The sequence below is a fragment of the Staurois parvus genome, unplaced genomic scaffold, assembly GCF_062004578.1.
Source record: "Staurois parvus isolate SC_StPar_1 unplaced genomic scaffold, SC_StPar_1.0 ptg001530l, whole genome shotgun sequence".
Lineage (NCBI taxonomy): Eukaryota > Metazoa > Chordata > Amphibia > Anura > Ranidae > Staurois > Staurois parvus.
Window position 1 is genome coordinate 230813 of NW_028319326.1, and position 20392 is coordinate 251204.

Consider the following 20392-nt stretch of genomic DNA (forward strand, 5'->3'; position numbering starts at 1 on the left):
TTCTCAGGGGAGGTCCTGGCCGTTTACTTTGTTAAATTGGAATAAGAGGTAGACATTACCTGTCCCCATTTCTTTCAATGTAATGTCACACATGAGAGCGTTGGAAAGTCCAGAAAATGGTAATTTAAACTGATCCAAGTCCAAGAGTTCACAGAACTTGCCATTCTCGTCCAGCTGCAAGAACAAAGTAGAAATGAGCCTTTTAAAAGAATCAAACAAGCCAAGTCAGCCCACCAACTCCTACTTATAGCTTAAAGCAGATCTTCACCTTCTAGGCAATCTTCCCTCCTCTTCACCCCTCCTACCTTCCTCTCCTTAAATAGCACCTTTTTTTTAAAAAAAATTTACTTTTTATTTTAAAAAGTGTTTGGGCCGCCCCCCCATGTGCACATCATTCGCCCAGGCCAGGGGACTCCAGACTTTCGAAACAAAGGGCCAACTTACTTCAAACTTTAGGGTGGCCAAACTGTAGCTAGTGGGAGCAGAAAATGCCCTGGCATCAGTGAGAATAATAAATCTAATAGGTTTGGTGGTCAGTGGGAGTAAAAAATAATTACATCGCGTGTGTCAGATGTTAGAAGCAGTGCCCCATAATTGGTATTATTGGGAGAATTATTTCCCCATCTCTAGTGTTAGTGAGAGGACTAGTATCCCATCTCTGGTGTTAGAGGGAGTAATAGTACCTCATTGTTGGTGTCAGTGGGAGGAATAGTGCCCCATCATTGGTGTCAGTGGGAGGAATAGTGCCCCATCATTGATATCAGTGGGAAGAATAGTGCCTCATCATTGGTATCAGTGGGAGGAATAGTGCCCCATCATTGGTATCAGTGGGAGGAATAGTGCCCCATAATTGGTTTCAGTGGAAGGAATAGTGCCCTATCATTGGTGTCAGTGGGAGGAATAGTGCCCCATCATTGGTGTCAGTGGGAAGAATAGTACCCTATCTCTGGTGTCAATGGGAGGAATAGTGCCCCATAATTAGTGTCAGTGGGGGGAATAACGCCCCATCTTTAGTGTCAGTGGGGGGAATAGTGCCCCATCATTGGTGTCAGTGGGAAGAATAGTACCCTATCTCTGGTGTAAGTGGGAGGAATAGTGCCCCATAATTAGTGTCAGTGGGAGGAATAACGCCCCATCATTGGTATCAGTAGAAGGAATAGTGCCCCATCATTGGTGTCAGTGGGAGGAATAGTACCCCATCATTGGTATCAGTGGGAGAGATAGCACCCCACCTCTGATGTTAGATGGAGGAATAGTACTCCACCATTGTTATTAGAGGGAGGAGCAGTGCCCCATAATTGGTGTCAGTTGGAGGAATAGTACCCCATCTCTGGTGTCAGTGGGAGGGATGGTACCCCATTGATGGTGTCAGTGGAAGGAATAGTACCCCGTCTTTGGTGTCAGTGAAAGAAATAGTGCCCTGTATCAGTGGGGTGAACAGTGCACCATGGGCTGGATAAAGGTAAGCCACAGTTTGGAGACCACTGTTCTAGGCAAATTATATGCCCAGTGGGATATGCATGTTACATATCCCAAGAGACTCTGCCTGTCCATTCAGTAAAGGAGAAGGAGATGGGCCTAGTGGCGCATCATCGATAGGCTTATCAGCTGGACCTGGAAAAGCCAGCGCCTACCGATGATGTCACAACAAAACATGGTGGCGCATGACCAAGCAGTAGCAAAACAGAAGAGGATCTCAGTGGGAAAACGCTGGATCCACTGGGTGGGTGACTATCTGAGTGGTGCAGAAGACAACCCCTGGTAAGCAGAGGTTATAAAAAAAACTGGGGAGAGGGGGGGGGCCTGAAGATCCACTTTAAATAACATTTTTGATTGGACTGACTCTGTGCCCAAGTAACAAAAAAAGCTTCAGCTTATATAATAAGGGTTATAACAATAATTGTTAATACAATTTGTGGTGCTCAGATACAGTTTAGTTTCGTTTTAAGCTAAAGCGTCATCAATTTTCCATCTTTTGTCTCCAGTGGTAGCTAATTAGGCACTACTGCAAAAAATGCCATAAGATGTCCTATATCTCAATTTTTATACGATCCAGGGGTGGACTGACAACTTATGGGCCTCTGGGCAATAGGGGATCATGGGGCTCCTGTGTCCTTGCCCAAACTCAAACAAGCCTATGAAAAAGGTACCAGGGGCATCTCATGGGGCCCCCTACTGACCCCGGGCCCTTGGGCAGTGCCCGAGTTTCCAAATTTCCAAATGGTCAGTCCGCCCCTGCTGCACACTATGCATGGGTGGTGTGCATCATCAGGGGGGCCAACAGGAAGAAAGAGCCAGTCCCCGATCTATCTTCCTATAGCATCTTACAAATCCTATTATTTATCTGGCAAAATATATTGAATACCATATATTACGGCTTAAACCTTCTTTGTCCTAGTGAGTGACCACTGTCACTGGGACAGAAAGTTATAGGAAGTCCAAAACTTTCCTGTTGTCATTGGAACAGCAGGTGAAGGGAAAACTTCCAACTGAGACACCTGTTCCAATATCCATTCAGAAGAGCCACAGAATAGGCTACAGCTGGCCATTAAGCTCATTCAATAAGTGGACATGGTCTCTTTGACCAGACTCACGTGCAAACATCAATGTACAGGTTACTTCAAGTGTTAAGGATTTACATATTAAGGAAGGATGAGTTCAGAGTAGGAAGCAGACATGGAAGACAAAGTAACATCTCTGGTTACTCCCGGATTGTTCTTCTAGGGCAGGGGTCTGCAACCTTTAAGACATAAAGAGCCACTTGGACCCGTTTCCGAGAGGGAAAAAAAGACTGGGAGCCGCAAAACCATTGCAACATTTAAAACAAATCCGACACTGCATATATTGCAAAAAGCGCTCTGGTCATGAAGGGGGTTTAAGGGCCCAGTAAGCAAAGGGTTAATCAGGGCCACAGTGTATCGTCATAATCACAATCATAGCCTTAGGTCAGTGGTGGGCAACCTTTTTTTTCAACTGAGCCAAATCTCGCCAAAACCACAATTGAAATTTATTTTGAGAGAAACATTTTTAAAACTGAAACTACATCCCCCATATAGTAATTCATCCCTCATAGTAATTCATCCCCCATATAGTAATTAATCCCCCATAGTAATTCATCCCCCATATAGTAATTCATCCCCCCTATAGTAATTCATCCCCCATATAGTAATTCATACCCCATATAGTAATTCATCCCCCATAGTAATTCATCCCCCATATAGTAATTCATCCCCCCTATAGTAATTCATTCCCCATATAGTAATTCATTCCCCATATTGTGTCAATTCACTTACCTTTGCTCCGCGCGTTCCTCTCGCCGTGTTCCCGCGCCGTTCTGGTCTTCAGGGCGGACTGTGAGAGGAGAGGAGTTCGTCACGCTGCCCCGCCTACATCCTGACAGCCAATGTTTGCCAGCGGGCGCCCGGCACACAGAAGAGCTGCATGTGTAAAGAGCTGCGGCTTGCCGACCACTGAGCTACGGCAACCCTATTGCCTGTCACCTGGTGGGCAGTGTGCTCCGGAGCCGCAGCAAAGGTGAAAAAGAGCCGCATGCGGCTCTGGAGCCGCGGGTTGCCGACACCCGTTCTAGGAGAACGGTCAGCTTGTCATAGCTGGCTGTACCCTAGACATGGGACAATTGCATATTCAATTCAAAAGCCCTCATGTCATGAATTGACTGTCACATGAAGGCCTTCAACTCAGGTAATCAAAAAGAAGTAAGGAAAAGCCTACAGAAGACATTTAGAACAATGATGGAGTAATAAATGATAGCAGCCCTATTTGGATTCTGTAATAGCCCTTCTATGTAATCACCTCTTTTGTAAACTCATAGCACAGGTCACTTAAACCCCGAAAGCAGTTGGCTTCTCTTCCATATTTAGGTACAGTTCTGCAGCACCGGACTACAACCGTGCCTTGGACAGGCTCCCCATATACGTATCTGGAGAATGGAAGGAAATGTAAGCATTTGTGACAAGGCAAGCATTAAATTGTATAGCACATGCAAATACAATGGTGCAGACCAGGGGCGGACTGACCATTTGGAAACTTGGGCACTGCCCGAGGGCCCGGGGTCAGTAGGGGGCCCCATGAGATGCCCATGGTATCTTTTTCATAGGCTTTTTTGAGTTTGGGCAAGGACACAGGGGCACCATGATCCCCTATTGCCCAGGGGCCCCATGAGTTATCAGTCCACCCCTGGTGCAGACCTATGTTCTAATAGTGACCCTGTAAGATTGGTCCGGTTTGTTTTAGTACAAATAGACCAGTGTGGTTAGCACTAGTGTTGGAGCCAAACAGCATATATAAACTACAGCACTCCAAGGACAGATTGCTGAGTGGCCTTCAGCTAGTTTCTCTTAACCTGTGACCAGAGGCGGACTGACATCTCATGGGGCCCCGGGGCAATAGGGGATCATGGGGCCCCTGTGTCCTTGCCCAAACTCAAAAAAGCCTATGAAAAAGGTACCAGGGGCATCTCATGGGGCCCCCTACTGACCCCAGGCCCTCGGGCAGTGCCTGAGTTTCCAAATGGTCAGTCTGCCCCTGCTTGGTAATGTAGACACATATAATGCTGATTCATGGGAAGTGTGATTCTTAATGACATGTCTATGTGGTCTTCTTCTGAGGTCCTCCACCGACGATCTCCAGAATCTGAGAGAGAGAATAATCTCCCTGCAAAGCGAGGCAGAGCCACCTACACAGGGAGGTACTAGAGCCAGGCCAGATAGGAGAGAGAGATGTGCGGAAGCTTTGGGATGGGGGAGATGTTTGGGGTTGGACACTGCCCGAGTATCCAAATGGTCAGTCCACCCCTGCCTGTGACCTGACCTGCTGAATGATACGGCTTGATTTCTGACTTGCTTTTGGACCTTTGCTTCCTCCGTATGACTTCAGCCTGCCTGCTTTCTGTGACATCTAGCAGTGGTTTATGGCCACTACCACTTGCTTACTAATGTGATTTTGCTATCTTCCTCCTCTTCTGTTTAGTTCCAGTTGGTTTGGTCTTACCTAGACCCTCCCCACGTCTTCCATGTTCCCTCAGTCCAGTGTTATTTATTCTCAGAGACAGAGGTTAGGATAGTCGTTGTCTTCTTACACTTCAAAAGGCTGAAAAAACATCCTCTGTGCTGAAACTGGTTGAAGTAAAATTGCGTTGGATTCAATGTCTGTGTCTTAAGGAGTTAAACTGCCTGTAGAAGGTGTCAAGTAAGCAGGTGGACATACTGTCTGGAAAGGGTCTAAGAAGGTATGTCAATGCATAAAGCAACATTTGAAATGGAATAGTTCCAGTTTACACCAGGCCCAGCCTCTGCCTTGCTTTAAATGCAGTTGCACGTTTAAAGTGGTTGTGAACCTCTGAGATGAAATATGAACAAAGCATATTCCTCTCTAGCGTGTATTTGTCTCAATCCAGAGCACTAAGTGTCATTTCTGTCTGCTGCCTCCTTCCCAGGGGTGTATTTACCACAAGGCAAACAAGGCATTTGCCTAGGGCGGCATTTTTCAGGGGGGCCGCAGCATTTTTCAGGGGGGCAGCACCGCCCTCCAAAAGAAGGGATGGAAGAAGGGACACACGCAGCATGGGGACCAGGTGAGATCTGACAGAGGGCTGCCAGTGTATGGGGGGGCGGTGGTAGTGGAAGGCTCTCTCGGGTGGGGGCTGGGGTGTTGTTGGTCAATGTCAGGCTCTCTTTGTGGGGAAGGTCTCTCTGTGGGAGGGTGGGGGGCAATTTTTGTGTTGCCTAGGGCAGCACGAAACCTAAATACACCACTGCTCCTTCCTCTGCTATAAGCATGAGTCACTTCTGACAAGTTTTCCTTACACCAAGAGAAAAAAGGTGCCGGGGAGGGCACAACCTGTGATTGATGTTCCTGTATGAAGGGGGGGCGTGTCCCTTTCCTCCAGTCAGTTCTCAGAGCTCTCCTCACTGAGTGTAACATCAGCTCCCCGCCCCCTGCTTTTCATAGCTGAGAGGTCCTGTGTAAATTCTGTTCTTTCAATGGATGTAGAGGACAGATGGAGATAAACAGGTACAACTTATGTAGGAGGATTTGCTTCATCTCTGTGTATCACCTGAGGCCAGTCACTTCACTGGGTATATGTGAAGGTCTGCAACCACTTTAAGGTGCATTGCATTAAATTCATGCATGCAGCATTTCCAGTTGGGCACCACTGAGAAGGTTCATTGGCACTGTATGGCACCAAGGTGTGTATCACACACTGAACGTCTCCTCGCCTCTGTGGTGTGCCCATGCCCTCAGTGTATGTGTAGGCTTAAGGAATTGTGGGCTTGGGTTGTACTTACTGTGCAGATCCATTAATTGTAGCTGTTCTGTCCAAAACGGAGATGGTGCTGGGACAATTGGCATTCCAATCAAATCTTGGCAGGTCTGAAAATGAATGGCAACATCATCAACTTTCATTCAAGAAGGACACTTGCCATATTCATTGTCCCTGATACTCTGTTATATAGTTCCAATGTAATGAGCATTCAAGGCCCATTTTTTTTTTTAAATACTACATGATACAGCTTGACCAGCCCTTCTCAACTTGGGGTGCCTTGAGGTTTCTTCAGGGGTGCCTTGGCAAAATGTCTAAAAATTGCCCAAAACTTGTATACAAGACATTGAGTGGAACATAATTTTAAAGGGTGCCTCGGGACTGTTCATAATTTTAAAGTGTGCCTTGGGACTGTCCATAATTTTAAAGGGTGCCTCTGGACTGTCCATAAATTTAAAGGGTACCTCGGGGCTGTCCATAATTTTAAAGGGTGCCTCGGGGCTGTCCATAATTTTAAAGGGTGCCTCGGGGCTGTCCATAATTTTAAAGGGTGCCTCGGGACTGTCCATAAATTTAAAGGGTGCCTCGGGACTGTCCATAATTTGAAAGAGTGCCTCAGGACTGTCCATAATTTTAAAGGGCGCCTTGGGACTGTCCATAATTATAAAGGGTGCCTCGGGACTGTCCATAATTATAAAGGGTGCCTCGGGACTGTCCATAATTTAAAAGAGCGCCTCGGGACTGTCCATAATTTTAAAGGGTGCCTCGGGACCGTCCATAATTTTAAAGGGTGCCTCGGGACTGTCCATAATTTTAAAGGGTTCCTTGGGACTGTCCATAATTTTAAAGGGTTCCTTGGGACTGTCCATAATTTTAAAGGGCGCCTCGGGACTGTCCATAATTTTAAAGGGTTCCTTGGGACTGTTCATAATTATAAAGGGTGCCTCGGGACTGTCCATAATTTAAAAGAGTGCCTCGGGACTGTCCATAATTTTAAAGGGTGCCTCGGGACCGTCCATAATTTTAAAGGGTGCCTCGGGACTGTCCATAATTTTAAAGGGTTCCTTGGGACTGTCCATAATTATAAAGGGTGCCTCGGGACTGTCCATAATTATAAAGGGTGCCTCGGGACTGTCCATAATTTAAAAGAGTGCCTCGGGACTGTCCATAATTTTAAAGGGTGCCTCGGGACCGTCCATAATTTTAAAGGGTGCCTCGGGACTGTCCATAATTTTAAAGGGTTCCTTGGGACTGTCCATAATTTAAAGGGCGCCTCGGGACTGTCCATAATTTTAAAGGGTTCCTTGGGACTGTTCATAATTATAAAGGGTGCCTCGGGACTGTCCATAATTATAAAGGGTGCCTCGGGACTGTCCATAATTTAAAAGAGTGCCTCGGGACTGTCCATAATTTTAAAGGGTGCCTCGGGACCGTCCATAATTTTAAAGGGTGCCTCGGGACTGTCCATAATTTTAAAGGGTTCCTTGGGACTGTTCATAATTATAAAGGGTGCCTCGGGACTGTCCATAATTTTAAAGGGTGCTTCTGGAGTGTCCATAATTTTACAGGGTTCCTCAGGACTGTCCAAAATTTTAAAAGGTGCCTAGGGACTTTCCATAATTTAAAGGGTGCCTCGGGACTGTCCATAATTTGAAAGAGTGCCTTAGAACTGTCCATAATTATAAAGGGTACCTAGGGACTTTCCATCATTTTAAAGGGTGCCTCGGGACTGTCCATAATTTTAAAGGGTGCCTCAGGACTGTCCATAATTTTAGAGGGTGCCTTGGGACTGTCCATAATTTTAAAGGGTGCCTCTGGACTGTCCATAAATTTAAAGGGTGCCTCGGGACTGTACATAAATTTAAAGGGTGCCTCAAGAATTTCCATAATTTTAAAGAGTGCCTCGGGACTGTCCATAATTTTAAAGGGTTCCTTGGGATTGTCCATAATTATAAAGGGTGCCTCGGGGCTGTCCATAATTTTAAAGGGTGCCTCGGGGATGTCCATAAATTTAAAGGGTGACTCGGGACTGTCCATAAATTTAAAGGGTGCCTCACGGCTGTCCATAATTTTAAAGGGTGCCTCGGGACTGTCCATATTTATAAAGGGTGCCTCGGGACTGTCCATAATTTTAAAGGGTGCCTCGGGACTGTCCATGATTTTAAAGGGTGCCTCGGGACTGTCCATGATTTTAGAGGGTGCCTTGACTGAAAAACAAGGTTGAGAAACACTGGGTTGGACAGTACCAGCCTATACTCTGCTTAGTGTAGACCAGCAGTTCTGGATGCACAGTTTGCTCGTAGCTCTTAAGGAATGATTTGCATTTCTCTGCCCCCATACTGAAAGATTAGGGTTAATGTATTGTGATTGTGCGCCTTATAATTACCTTTAGTGTGTTTCTTACTGAAATTGTGCATTTTATAAACCATTTCACTAATATCCCATGACAAAAAAAAAAATAGAACTACCACCATTTTATTCTCTAGGGTGTTTGCTGTCAGAAAATGTGTAATGTTCACGGTTTCTATGTCATATTCAAGGCTAAAATTATTTTTTTAAACATGTGCAAAAAAAGCAACAATGGCTCTGTCAGCGAAAGGGTAAGTCAACCCCAGGGGCGGACTGACAACTCATGGGGCCCCCGGGCAATAGGGGATCCTGGGGCCCCTCTGTCCTTGCTCAAACTCAAAAAAGCCTATGAAAAAGGTACCAGGGGCATCTCATGGGGCCCCCTACTGTCCCCAGGCCCTCGGGCAGTGCCTGAGTTTCCAAATGGTCAGTCCGCCCCTGGTCAATCCCAATGTCCTCCACTAAGCCAGTGCACAGCAGCACGGTATACTCTTCCTAGTATTGAAGGTGTCTATAGGTCTCACATCCAATACAAATACAAGGCTATGTTCACACCTGTAGTTTTGCTTTTTGTCCGTTTTGCAGTGCTTTTTGGCAGTTTGTTTTGCGTTTTTCTGGAATTCTTGTTGCTGGGGAGAATAAAAATGAAAAACCCAGCAAAAACGCACTACCGTGCATTTCAGCAGCTTCTTCATTGAATTCTACTGTAGCAAAACGCTGTTTTTTGCTTTTAACCTTGTCACGCCGTCGGCATGCAAATGTGCGGCCTCCCGGCGCCTGGGCCTTGACGCCGAGCGGCTGCACATTTGCGTGCAATTAATAAAAACATATGTGCTGAGAGTGCGCACTCTACCAGGGGCGGACTGACAACTCATGGGGCCCCCGGGCAATAGGGGATCATGGGGCCCCTGTGTCCTTGCCCACACTCAAAAAAGCCTATAAAAAAGGTACCAGGGGCATTTCATGGGGCCCCCTACCAGGGGCGGACTGACAAATCATGCGGCCCCTGGGCAATAGGGGATCATGGGGCCCCTGTGTCCTTGCCCAAACTCAAAAAAGCCTATGAAAAAGGTACCAGGGGCATCTCATGGGGCCCGCTACTGACCCCGGGCCCTCGGGCAGTGCCCGAGTTTCCAAATGGTCAGTCCGCCCCTGTACCCTACGCACTCCCAGCACACATGTCCAGTACTCATGGAAAGGTCCCGATCTCCTCTTTCAATCGGGACCTTTCCTGATCATGTGACTGCTGTGACAGCGAATCACGGTGGTCACATGACCTTAAAACCCGTCCTGCCTCCCAGCTTCTGAAACCCTTAAAGGCCCGGGAGGCGCCGGCACCAAGAGGTTAAACAAGTCCCTGACCCTTTTCAAAAATGCAGCGGCTCAAAAATGCAAAGACGTGAACGTGTCCCATAAGGAACCATGTTAAATGGACTGTAGTGCGTTTCGGCAAAAACCACTAAAAAAACGCATTGGTGTGAACGGAGTCTTAGGGATCTATTTTTAGGGGTTGATTTACTAAAACTACATGGTGTCAAATCTGGTGCAGCTCTGCATAGAAACCAATCAGCTTCCAGGTTTTATTGTCAAAGCTTAAAGCGGAGTTCCACCCAAAAGGGGAAGCTCAGCTTTAAGCCTTTGTCCCCCGCTCCCCATTAAGGATTGGCATCTTTGGGGAGCGGGTACCCAAATTTGACAGGTACCTGCTCCCGCTTCCGGCGCGATCGCCTAGGCGATCGGAAGCGGAAGTTGTCCTCCCTCCCTCCCCGTAGTCTTCTGGGACATGTGACAGGTCCCAGAAGACTACGGGGCCATTCACAAAGTGCAGCGCTTCTCACGCATGCGCAGTGGGCACCCGGCTGTGAAGCCGCAAGCTGTCACAGCCGGGTTCCCACACTGAAGATGCCGGTGCCAGGGAGAGAAGACAGCTGGTGAAACCAGCGCTGGTGAGGACACCGCCAGACCGAGGGACAGGTAAGTGGCTGTACTTTAAAGCCAACAGATACAGTTTTTGCAGCTGCTGACTTTTATTTTTTTTTTTCTAGGTGGAACTTCGCTTTAACTGAACAAGTTGAAGTTAGAAGCTGATTGGCTGTGCTGTTCCCCTCATATTTGTTATTTAACTGTGCATTGTATCACCAATTCTTATTTCACCATGTTTGTTTCTATGTCTTGATCTGTTGCTGCCATCTGCTGGCCAGAATTTGCATGCTGCATGCCTCTGTTATAGCTAGTAAGTTTTTCCTCTGCTGGGCGTGGTTTTAGGCAAGCCTTGGTCCTGGTCACTTCCTGCAGCCATTTTATCTGCTATATAGCTGTGTGACAGGACATTCAATACCCTGGGCTTGTGAAGGCATCAGTTTTTGACCAGCAGTTAGCCTCAGGACAGCATCAATACCTCTACTACCTTACAGTATTGTATCACTGTTTGTCGCTGTATTTTGGACCAAATAAACCCACGCTGATTTCATTCTCATGTATACGTTTGGATCCATCTAACCTGAACATCTGCCGGTCCGGTCTGCTCCACTGCCTGGATACGAAGGTAGGAAGTTACACAGCTATTGTCAGTTATACCTTCATTCGCCTTCATGTGGGGACAGAACAGTCAAAAACTGCCTTAAAGTCCATACCCCGCTACAGATTCCCTCAGAGTCCAGTACCACACTCAGGAATCTCCCTAGCAACAGGCCCACTTGCAGCAAATCTGCCCGGCTACAGTGCATGTTCCACAAGCCTATGCGGAAGCACTGCACATACGCAGTATCTATACTCTCGCCTGGAAGTCCTCCAAGCCATTCCTAAAGTCCTATATTAACTTTTGCTCGCATAATAGAAGTACTGTTTATGCACGTTCCTTACACTGCCGTGGCCGCCGCAAAACTCCGCAATTCATTCTAAATATCTTAGAAATTTTGTCAAGGTGCCCTATCGGAGCTGTACTGCGATTTTCAGCCCCCAATTCAAAAGTTCATTTTCTTAAAGAGACAGCGCACCTTAAGTCAAAATGGCCGAAAAGGACTTTGCACAGTTCCCCAGTGATGAAATAAAGCAAATGCAACCTGATACTGATCATCATGAAGGGCAGGGAACAGAATCCACACTTCCAGCAGAACAAGTCGTGCGACCAAGACGCTCTCTCAAACCGACGGTAAAGGTCACTGAAAATTATCACACCACGAAAGATGAGCTATGTGATAACCTGGAGGAGCAATGGGAACGAGTTTCCTCCCTCATGTCCGGACTTAAATCCTCCTCAGGTGATGCCACAAGCTTACAAGTTGCCATCGGGCGGCTGGACACAGCTCAAGAAAGATACAAGAGACTGTCCACAAGGTATATAACCTTTCTAAAAGACTCCAATATCGATGAAGCCCTATCAGAACTGAGCAAGGCAGAATCAATAGCCAGACAAAGAGACGTCATGGTGCTGGATGTTAAAGGTAAAGCGGAACTCCGTATCTCTCATTTGCAAGAAACTAGATCACACAGATCAAATTCATCTAAACATTCCTCTCGGTCATACAAATCATCGTGCTCAAGAAGCTCAGCCTTGAGCGACAGATTACTAGAGGCCCGCATAAACGCAGAGCAATCCAAAGCGAGACGCTCCTTCACAGAAAAGGAAGCTCTTGCAAGAGCAGAGGCAGAGGCCAAGAGGGCAGAAGCAGAGGCAGAGGCCAAGAGGGCAGAAGCAGAGGCAGAGGCCAAGAGGGCAGAAGCAGAGGCAGAGGCCAAGAGGGCAGAAGCAGAGGCAGAGGTCAAGAGGGCAGAAGCAGAGGCAGAGGCCAAGAGGGCACAGGCAGAAGCAGAGGCCAAGAGGGCAGAAGCGGAAGCAGAGGCTCGAATAAAGATTTTCGAATCAGAGATGCAGGAGGAAATTGCATTAGCTAAAGTAAGATTACTCGAGCAAGCATTGAGCCAAGGTCTTGATCCAGTCTGCTCGCTACCACAGGAGATAGATGATCCAGTTGATCGCACCAGTGACTATGTACTGAATCAGTTATCTGCGCCACCCCCAGTTTGTAGTACCGTCCAAGCCGACAACACTGAAACCTCCAAGTCAGCTCTACCTGCGGTACCAGTGCCACCCACAGCACCCGAGCAACCTAATAACCGTTACCCGGATGTGCCCTCTCAAAGACGGTTGTTACAGAAAGATCGCTATCAGGCGTTTTCTGGCCTACCTCCACAGCTCAAGCAGCAGTCATCACAATATACAGAGGCTAAACGAAAGCTTAACCCTGCAGCTACATCATTCTACCCGGAAGCATCTCACCCTTTCACGCCAGGCAGCCCATACGCCCCAGGGGCATCACAAGTCGTCATGGCAACAAGCAGTGAGAAATCAGATATGTCTGAGTTTGCCAGGTTTATGGTGAGCAGAGAGCTAATCAACACCAGTCTCTCAAAATTTGATGACCGTGCAGAGAGCTACAGAGCTTGGAAGGCAACCTTCAAGGCCGCCATCGCTAACCTCAACCTAACCGCAGAGCAGGAGTTTGACCTCTTGATCAAATGGCTGGGCCCAGGCTCCACAAATCGCGTCAAGAGCCTCAGAACTGTCTACATGGGACAAGCAGAAGCAGGTCTCGCTGCCGCCTGGCAGAGACTTGAACGTACCTTCGGCAGTGCAGAAGCAATAGAGAAGGCCCTATTCAAGAGACTGCAGAACGTTCCAAGGATCAATCTCAAGGATGTCCAGAAGCTTCAAGATTTAAGTGATCTGCTCATGGAACTGGAGCTTGCCAAGGGTGACCCTCGTCTGTCCGGGCTGTGCTACCTGGATACAGCTCATGGAGTGAACCCAATTGTCGTGAAGCTACCATACAGTCTGCAAGAAAAGTGGGCGGCATCAGTCTCAAGGTACAAAAGAGAGCATGACATCACCTTTCCCCCATTTATTCACTTCTGTAGGTTTATCGATGAACAGTCCCAGATGAGGAATGATCCCAGCCTCGACTTCCTGGAGCTCAACACTACAGCTTCAGCAACATCATCATCAAGGTATGAAAGCATCACGCATAAACACAGAGACTTCAAGAGCAGCGTGAGTGTTAGAAAGACTAACCTACCATCTCCTGCAGTACCCACGGGTAAACAGTACACTACCTCATCAGGAGATAAGACTTTCAATCGTGAATGTCCCATTCATAAAAAACCACACTCTCTGAACAAATGTAGAGGGTTTAGATCCAAAACCATACAGGAGCGCAAGAAAATCCTCACCGAGCTTGGGGTATGTTTCAGATGCTGCGCTTCGTTGGAGCACATGGCTAAGGACTGTAAATCTGTCATCAAGTGTGAGGAGTGTCATAGCGAAAGACATCCCTCAGCTATGCACCCAATCCCACTCTCCAGAGATTCACCCACTGCCATCACCACCAGTCCTGCTCCAAGTCATGGCGGGGAGCCCCAAAATTACGCTAATGCAGCGACTGCTGTTTCCTGCTCATGCTTGGATGTATGTGGGGAGGGCCAGTGCGAGAAATGTTGTGCCCGAATATGCCTGATCAAGGTCTACCCAGAGGGACTACCAGAAAAGGCAGTAAAAATGTATGCCATCATTGATGACCAAAGTAACCGGTCCCTAGCAGGTCCTAAATTCTTTGAAGCCTTTGGAATAAAGGGACCATCCGAACCCTATACCTTAAACACCTGCTCGGGCCGCATAGAGACTAGCGGCAGAAGGGCACAAGGATTCATCGCTTCTCCTGTCAGTGGGGATACGGAAATACCCTTACCGACGCTGATCGAATGTGATCAAATACCCAACCATAGGGATGAGATTCCTACCCCAGAAGCTGCATTTCACCAACCTCACCTAAGGCACCTAGCCAACGTTATCCCACCTATGGACATCAACGCCGAGATTCTACTCCTGCTCGGCAGAGACAATCTAAGGGTACACAAGGTGCGTCAACAGTGTAATGGTCCTGACTATGCGCCATATGCCCAGAGACTGGACTTGGGATGGGTAATCATAGGAAATGTATGCTTAGATCAACCAAAAATCGACTCCTTCAAAACGTACGTGCGTGCAGATGGACGCACAACTTGCATTAAGCCGTGTCCTCATCACTATGAGGTGAAAGAGAAGTCTCCAGACCTCGTACAACTACCTGACGTCATTACTCCCCTCTTTGCCGACAACTTGGGGAGATCAGTCTTTCATACAACCAAGGATGACGATAAGGTAGCCTTGTCAGTAGAGGACAGAGAATTTGTCAAGATAATGGACAGTGAGTTCTTTAAAGATGAAACCAATCACTGGGTTTCTCCATTACCCTTCCGAGCTAACAGGGTAAGACTCCCGAACAACCGGGAACAAGCTCTGTCTAGATTTAACTCTCTTCAGCGTACCATGAACAGCAAGCCTGAAATGAGAGAACACATTGTTGCCTTTATGGATAAAATATTCCGTAACAACCATGCAGAACCAGCTCCATCCTTGAGGAAGGACGACGAGTGCTGGTACTTGCCTTCATTTGGAGTATATCATCCACGAAAACCTAATCAAATTAGGGTTGTCTTTGATTCAAGCGCCAAACATCAAGGTGTATCTCTTAACGATATTCTCCTCACAGGTCCTAATCTGACTAATAACCTAGTCGGAGTGCTGATGAGATTCAGGAAAGAGCTTGTCGCCATCACTGCTGACATTGAACAGATGTTCCATTGTTTTGTAGTCCGAGAGGACCACCGGAATTTCCTCAGGTTCCTGTGGTACAAGGACAATGACACCAACGCAGAGATGATGGAGTATCGTATGAGGGTACATGTGTTTGGAAACAGCCCTTCACCAGCCGTAGCGACTTACGGGCTTCGGAGAACTGCAATAGAGGGGGAATCTGAGTATGGTACAGATGCCAAAGACTTTGTGGAAAAAGACTTCTACGTGGACGACGGGCTCAAATCGCTACCAACTGAAGAAGCGGCTATCGATCTGCTCAAAAGGACTCAAAATATGTTGTACCAAGCTAAACTTAGGCTACACAAAATTGCTTCAAACAGTCTAACCGTAATGAGAGCCTTCGAGCGAGGTGATCATGCACCTGGATTCAAAGACATTAACCTGGGACTGGACAGTCCACCTGTGCAGAGGAGCTTGGGCCTCAGATGGGATCTCTCGGCTGACTCCTTCGGTTTTCAAATAAGTTGTGCAGACAAGCCATTCACAAAACGTGGTGTCCTATCAGTGGTAAACAGCCTATTTGATCCGCTGGGATTTGTAGCGCCCATCGCCATACAAGGTAAATCCCTACTGAGACAGCTTTCTGAAACCATCAAGGACTGGGATACCCCACTTCCCTCCGATAAAGAGCAAAAATGGGAAGCCTGGAAGCAATCTTTGTGTGCTTTGGATGAGATCCACATCCCAAGATGCTATATTAAAACCTCACTTACTTCTAGCGTAAAGAAGGAACTCCACGTGTTCTCGGACGCCTCCACAGAGGCCATAGCAGCGGTCGCCTATCTGAAGGTCACAGAACCCAACAAGCACAATCACGTTGGATTCGTCTTTGGTAAGGCTAAGTTAGCCCCCAAGCCTGATCATACTATTCCCAGACTTGAACTCTGTGGGACTGTGTTAGCAGTGGAGATTGCAGACTTCATACAAGAAGAACTAGGTGTCAACATAGATGAAGTTCAGTATTACACGGACAGTAAGGTCGTATTAGGTTACATCTACAATCAGACAAGACGATTTTATGTTTACGTCAGTAACCGCATAGAGAGAATCAGGAGGTCCTCCAAACCTGAACAATGGTACTATGTACCATCCGAACTTAATCCAGCAGATCATGCCACTAGACCTATGTCTGTAGGTTCCTTTACTAACTCTACTTGGCTTACAGGTCCGGAGTTTCTGCTAAGACAGGCGGACGAATGTGTACAGGAAGTTTTCAGCATCCAGGATCCGGATAATGATCCAGAAATACGCGCTGAAGTCAGTGTATTGGTCACTGGAACAAAGCAAACCTCCAGCCTCGGTTGCCAGCGCTTTGAACGTTTCTCTAGTTGGATGAGACTCGTCAGGACTATCGCAAGGTTAGTGCACATTGCAAAATGTTATCACAATACTCACAAAGATAAGGATTGTCACGGTTGGCACGTCTGCCATAAACCCTTCTCTGCGGAGAACATCTCTCATAGTGAGTCCATCATAATACGTCACGTCCAACAAGAGGAATTCAATGTAGAATGGAAGTGTTTATACAACAAACAGCAGATTCCAATAAAAAGCCCTCTTGCCAACTTAAATCCAGTTATTGACAGTTTTGGCTTGCTCAGAGTTGGTGGTCGTTTGAATCAAGCCCACCTAAGAGTTGCAGATCAAAATCCTCTCATCATTCCCAGCAAACACCATATCACCGTCTTGCTGATCCGACACTACCACAAAAAGACTGAACACCAGGGCAGGCAAATCACTGAGGGCAAGTTACGGTCTGCTGGCCTTTGGATTATAGGTATGAAAAGACGTGTGGCCCAAGTATTGCATGACTGTGTTCACTGTCGCAAAGCTAGAGGAAAACAACTACACCAACAAATGGCTGATTTGCCTGCGGACAGACTATGTACAGAGCCGCCTTTCACCTACGTTGGCCTAGACGTCTTCGGGCCATGGATGGTGTCCGCACGCAGGACCCGTGGCGGTCACGCAAACAGTAAGCGTTGGGCTGTACTATTTACTTGCATGAGTGTGCGAGCCGTTCACTTAGAGGTCATAGAATCCATGGACACATCCAGCCTTATTAATGCCTTAAGACGGTTCTTCGCAATCAGAGGACCAGTGAAACAGTTGAGGTCTGACCGTGGAAGCAACTTCATTGGAGCCTGTAGAGAACTGAACATAGACACCAAATCCATTCAAGATCACTTGGCGGAAAAGGGTTGCACCTGGATTTTCAATCCTCCTCATAGTTCCCACATGGGGGGCTCCTGGGAGAGAATGATCGGAATCTCACGCAACATCTTGAATTCTATGTTGATGGATGTAAACTCTTCAAGACTCACACATGAGACTCTAGTCACCCTTCTCGCTGAAGTTTCAGCTATCATCAATTCTAGACCCCTCGTGCCAGTATCTATGGATCCTGAAACACCAGCTGTACTGACTCCAGCTATTCTACTTACCCAAAAAGCTGAGATTACACTAATGCCTAGTGGAGAATTTACTCATGCGAATATCTACCAAAAACACTGGAAACGTGTACAATACCTAGCTGATTACTTCTGGAACAGGTGGCGAAAGGAGTATCTCAATATTCTTCAAGGAAGAAGAAAGTGGCAACACCACAAACCAAACCTAAAAGAAGGTGACCTCGTGTTGATGAAGGAGCAACAAACCGTACGGACTGACTGGCCTATGGGACTAATTACAAAGGTTCTTCCTAGCAAGGATGGCAAGGTCCGTAAAGTGGAGTTGAAGATCTTCAGAAAGGGTGAGCTTAAAATGTTTGCAAGGCCAATTAACGAACTCATTTTGATACTACCCATCGAGAACATTCCTGCTGGGTGAACTCTACTGAACTTGAACTTTGTGGTTCTTCTCTATTCCAACTCGGAATCTACTATATTGTTATGTTTATTGCATTCTAACATGTTCTTTGTTACAGGTTGTTTTATATTTTATGGACATTCGTCATAGTGAAATCCCTTATGGAATTTCAGACGGGGAGTGTGCTGTTCCCCTCATATTTGTTATTTAACTGTGCATTGTATCACCAATTCTTATTTCACCATGTTTGTTTCTATGTCTTGATCTGTTGCTGCCATCTGCTGGCCAGAATTTGCATGCTGCATGCCTCTGTTATAGCTAGTAAGTTTTTCCTCTGCTGGGCGTGGTTTTAGGCAAGCCTTGGTCCTGGTCACTTCCTGCAGCCATTTTATCTGCTATATAGCTGTGTGACAGGACATTCAATACCCTGGGCTTGTGAAGGCATCAGTTTTTGACCAGCAGTTAGCCTCAGGACAGCATCAATACCTCTACTACCTTACAGTATTGTATCACTGTTTGTCGCTGTATTTTGGACCAAATAAACCCACGCTGATTTCATTCTCATGTATACGTTTGGATCCATCTAACCTGAGCATCTGCCGGTCCGGTCTGCTCCACTGCCTGGATACGAAGGTAGGAAGTTACACAGCTATTGTCAGTTATACCTTCATTCGCCTTCATGTGGGGACAGAACATTGGCTCCCATGCACAGCTACACCACATTCTGAGTGCTCCAGTTTTAGTAAATCTCCCCCATTGCGTCTTTCTCTCATTGCAGAGAGGAAGTAAAAAATGTGTGTAAAAAAAATCTAATAATAATAATAAATAAATAAATAAAAGAAACAATATCTAGATCAAGGTTAAATCTAGGTCACGGCTCTGAGGAAGAGGGAACTGTCCCTCGAAACGCGTCAACATCCGAGGGTCTTCTTGAGGTTTTGGGGTTGACCAGGTGACCTGTTCGCTTTGAGATTATGATGCTTTTGATACATAATTGTTTGTGAGTATATTTTGATGTTTCTATTATAGTTTCATACTCACCAGGGGCGGACTGACCATTTGGAAACTTGGGCACTGCCCGAGGGCCCGGGTAAGTAGGGGGCCCCATGAGATGCCCCTGGTACCTTTTTCATAGGCTTTTTTGAGTTTGGGCAAGGACACAGGGGCCCCATGATCCCCTATTGCCCAGGGGCCCCATGAGTTGCCAGTCCGCCCCTGATACTCAGGTAATGCACTAGGCCTCTGCACCTTTCTTCCATTGTTTTTGCAGATCTAGGTCACTGCCAGGGTTTGTGTTAGTGTCAAGTAGGGGTCAAAGGTCATGGTCAGTAAATTTTGGGCAGGTTTTTTTTTTTTCAAACATTCTTAAAATGATCAATGTCAGTTAGTGTCAGTGTCAGTATGTTTTTAGGTAGGCCAAAAAAAAAAGACGAAGGCCAAATGTGCACTACTGCTTCTGGGCTTTACTACCGGTGCAAACAACATATGTGGTATCGATGCGATTGTCAGGAACAGGAAAATGTACTTTGGGTCTTTGGTGAAAAGTTATGGTAGTAGCAAGAAATATAAAGTTTCATTTAAAAAATGATTTTTTTTTTCTTTTTCTATTTTTCACCAGTTTTCCTTTGATAATAAAAAAACACAGGAGAAAAGAAAGTCCAATTTATCCTAGATTGTAAACTGGAAGGAGCAGGGCCCTCGATCCCCTCATGTTTTGCATTGTATTGGTATTGTTCTGTCACATGTTCTGTCCCCCTTTGTAATGTACAGCGCTGAGCAAACTGTTGGCGCTTTATAAATACTGTATAATAATAATAATAATAATCCCAAAAAACAAGGTTTAATCCACTTGTAGTTGTGACGATATGTTCGGTTTTACTAACTCATGTCATAGTTGCAAAACTGTTCAGGCATTAGGGTTTGTTTTACCCTCAGTCATGAAGGGAGTAATGGCTACACAGGACTTAAAATCTCCCCAGTGCGGTCACAGAGAGCAATAAAACAATGTCAAGGGTGCCAACCTGCGGCCCAACTCACTTGGAAGAAAAATATATTTTAAATCTATTTTAAGAATATTCTTCCCAAATATATTAGCATATTTTTGAAATACTAAATTTTTGGCCATATTCAATATACATTTCAATTAAAATAAATAAATAAAATATCTATATATATATTGTCCGTATTCAATATATTTATATATATATATATATATATAAATAATGTATGGTGAAAGTAGGGTTTTATAAATTACAACA

The 20392-nt window shown here is 46.2% G+C and overlaps 1 protein-coding gene across 2 annotated transcripts in view; it reads right to left on the bottom strand.

Annotated features, from left to right (window-relative positions):
• Positions 1-20392, bottom strand: part of LOC149435357 (ovostatin-like) — a 172235-nt gene that overhangs the window by 117822 nt on the left and 34021 nt on the right. For both annotated transcript variants that reach the window (XM_089662736.1, XM_089662735.1), the window contains exons 8-10: positions 6309-6393; positions 3814-3940; positions 60-174 (exon numbers count right to left, since the gene is read on the bottom strand). In XM_089662736.1, the coding sequence (XP_089518862.1) occupies positions 60-174; positions 3814-3940; positions 6309-6393 (327 nt within the window). The remainder of the gene's footprint in view (positions 1-59; positions 175-3813; positions 3941-6308; positions 6394-20392) is intronic.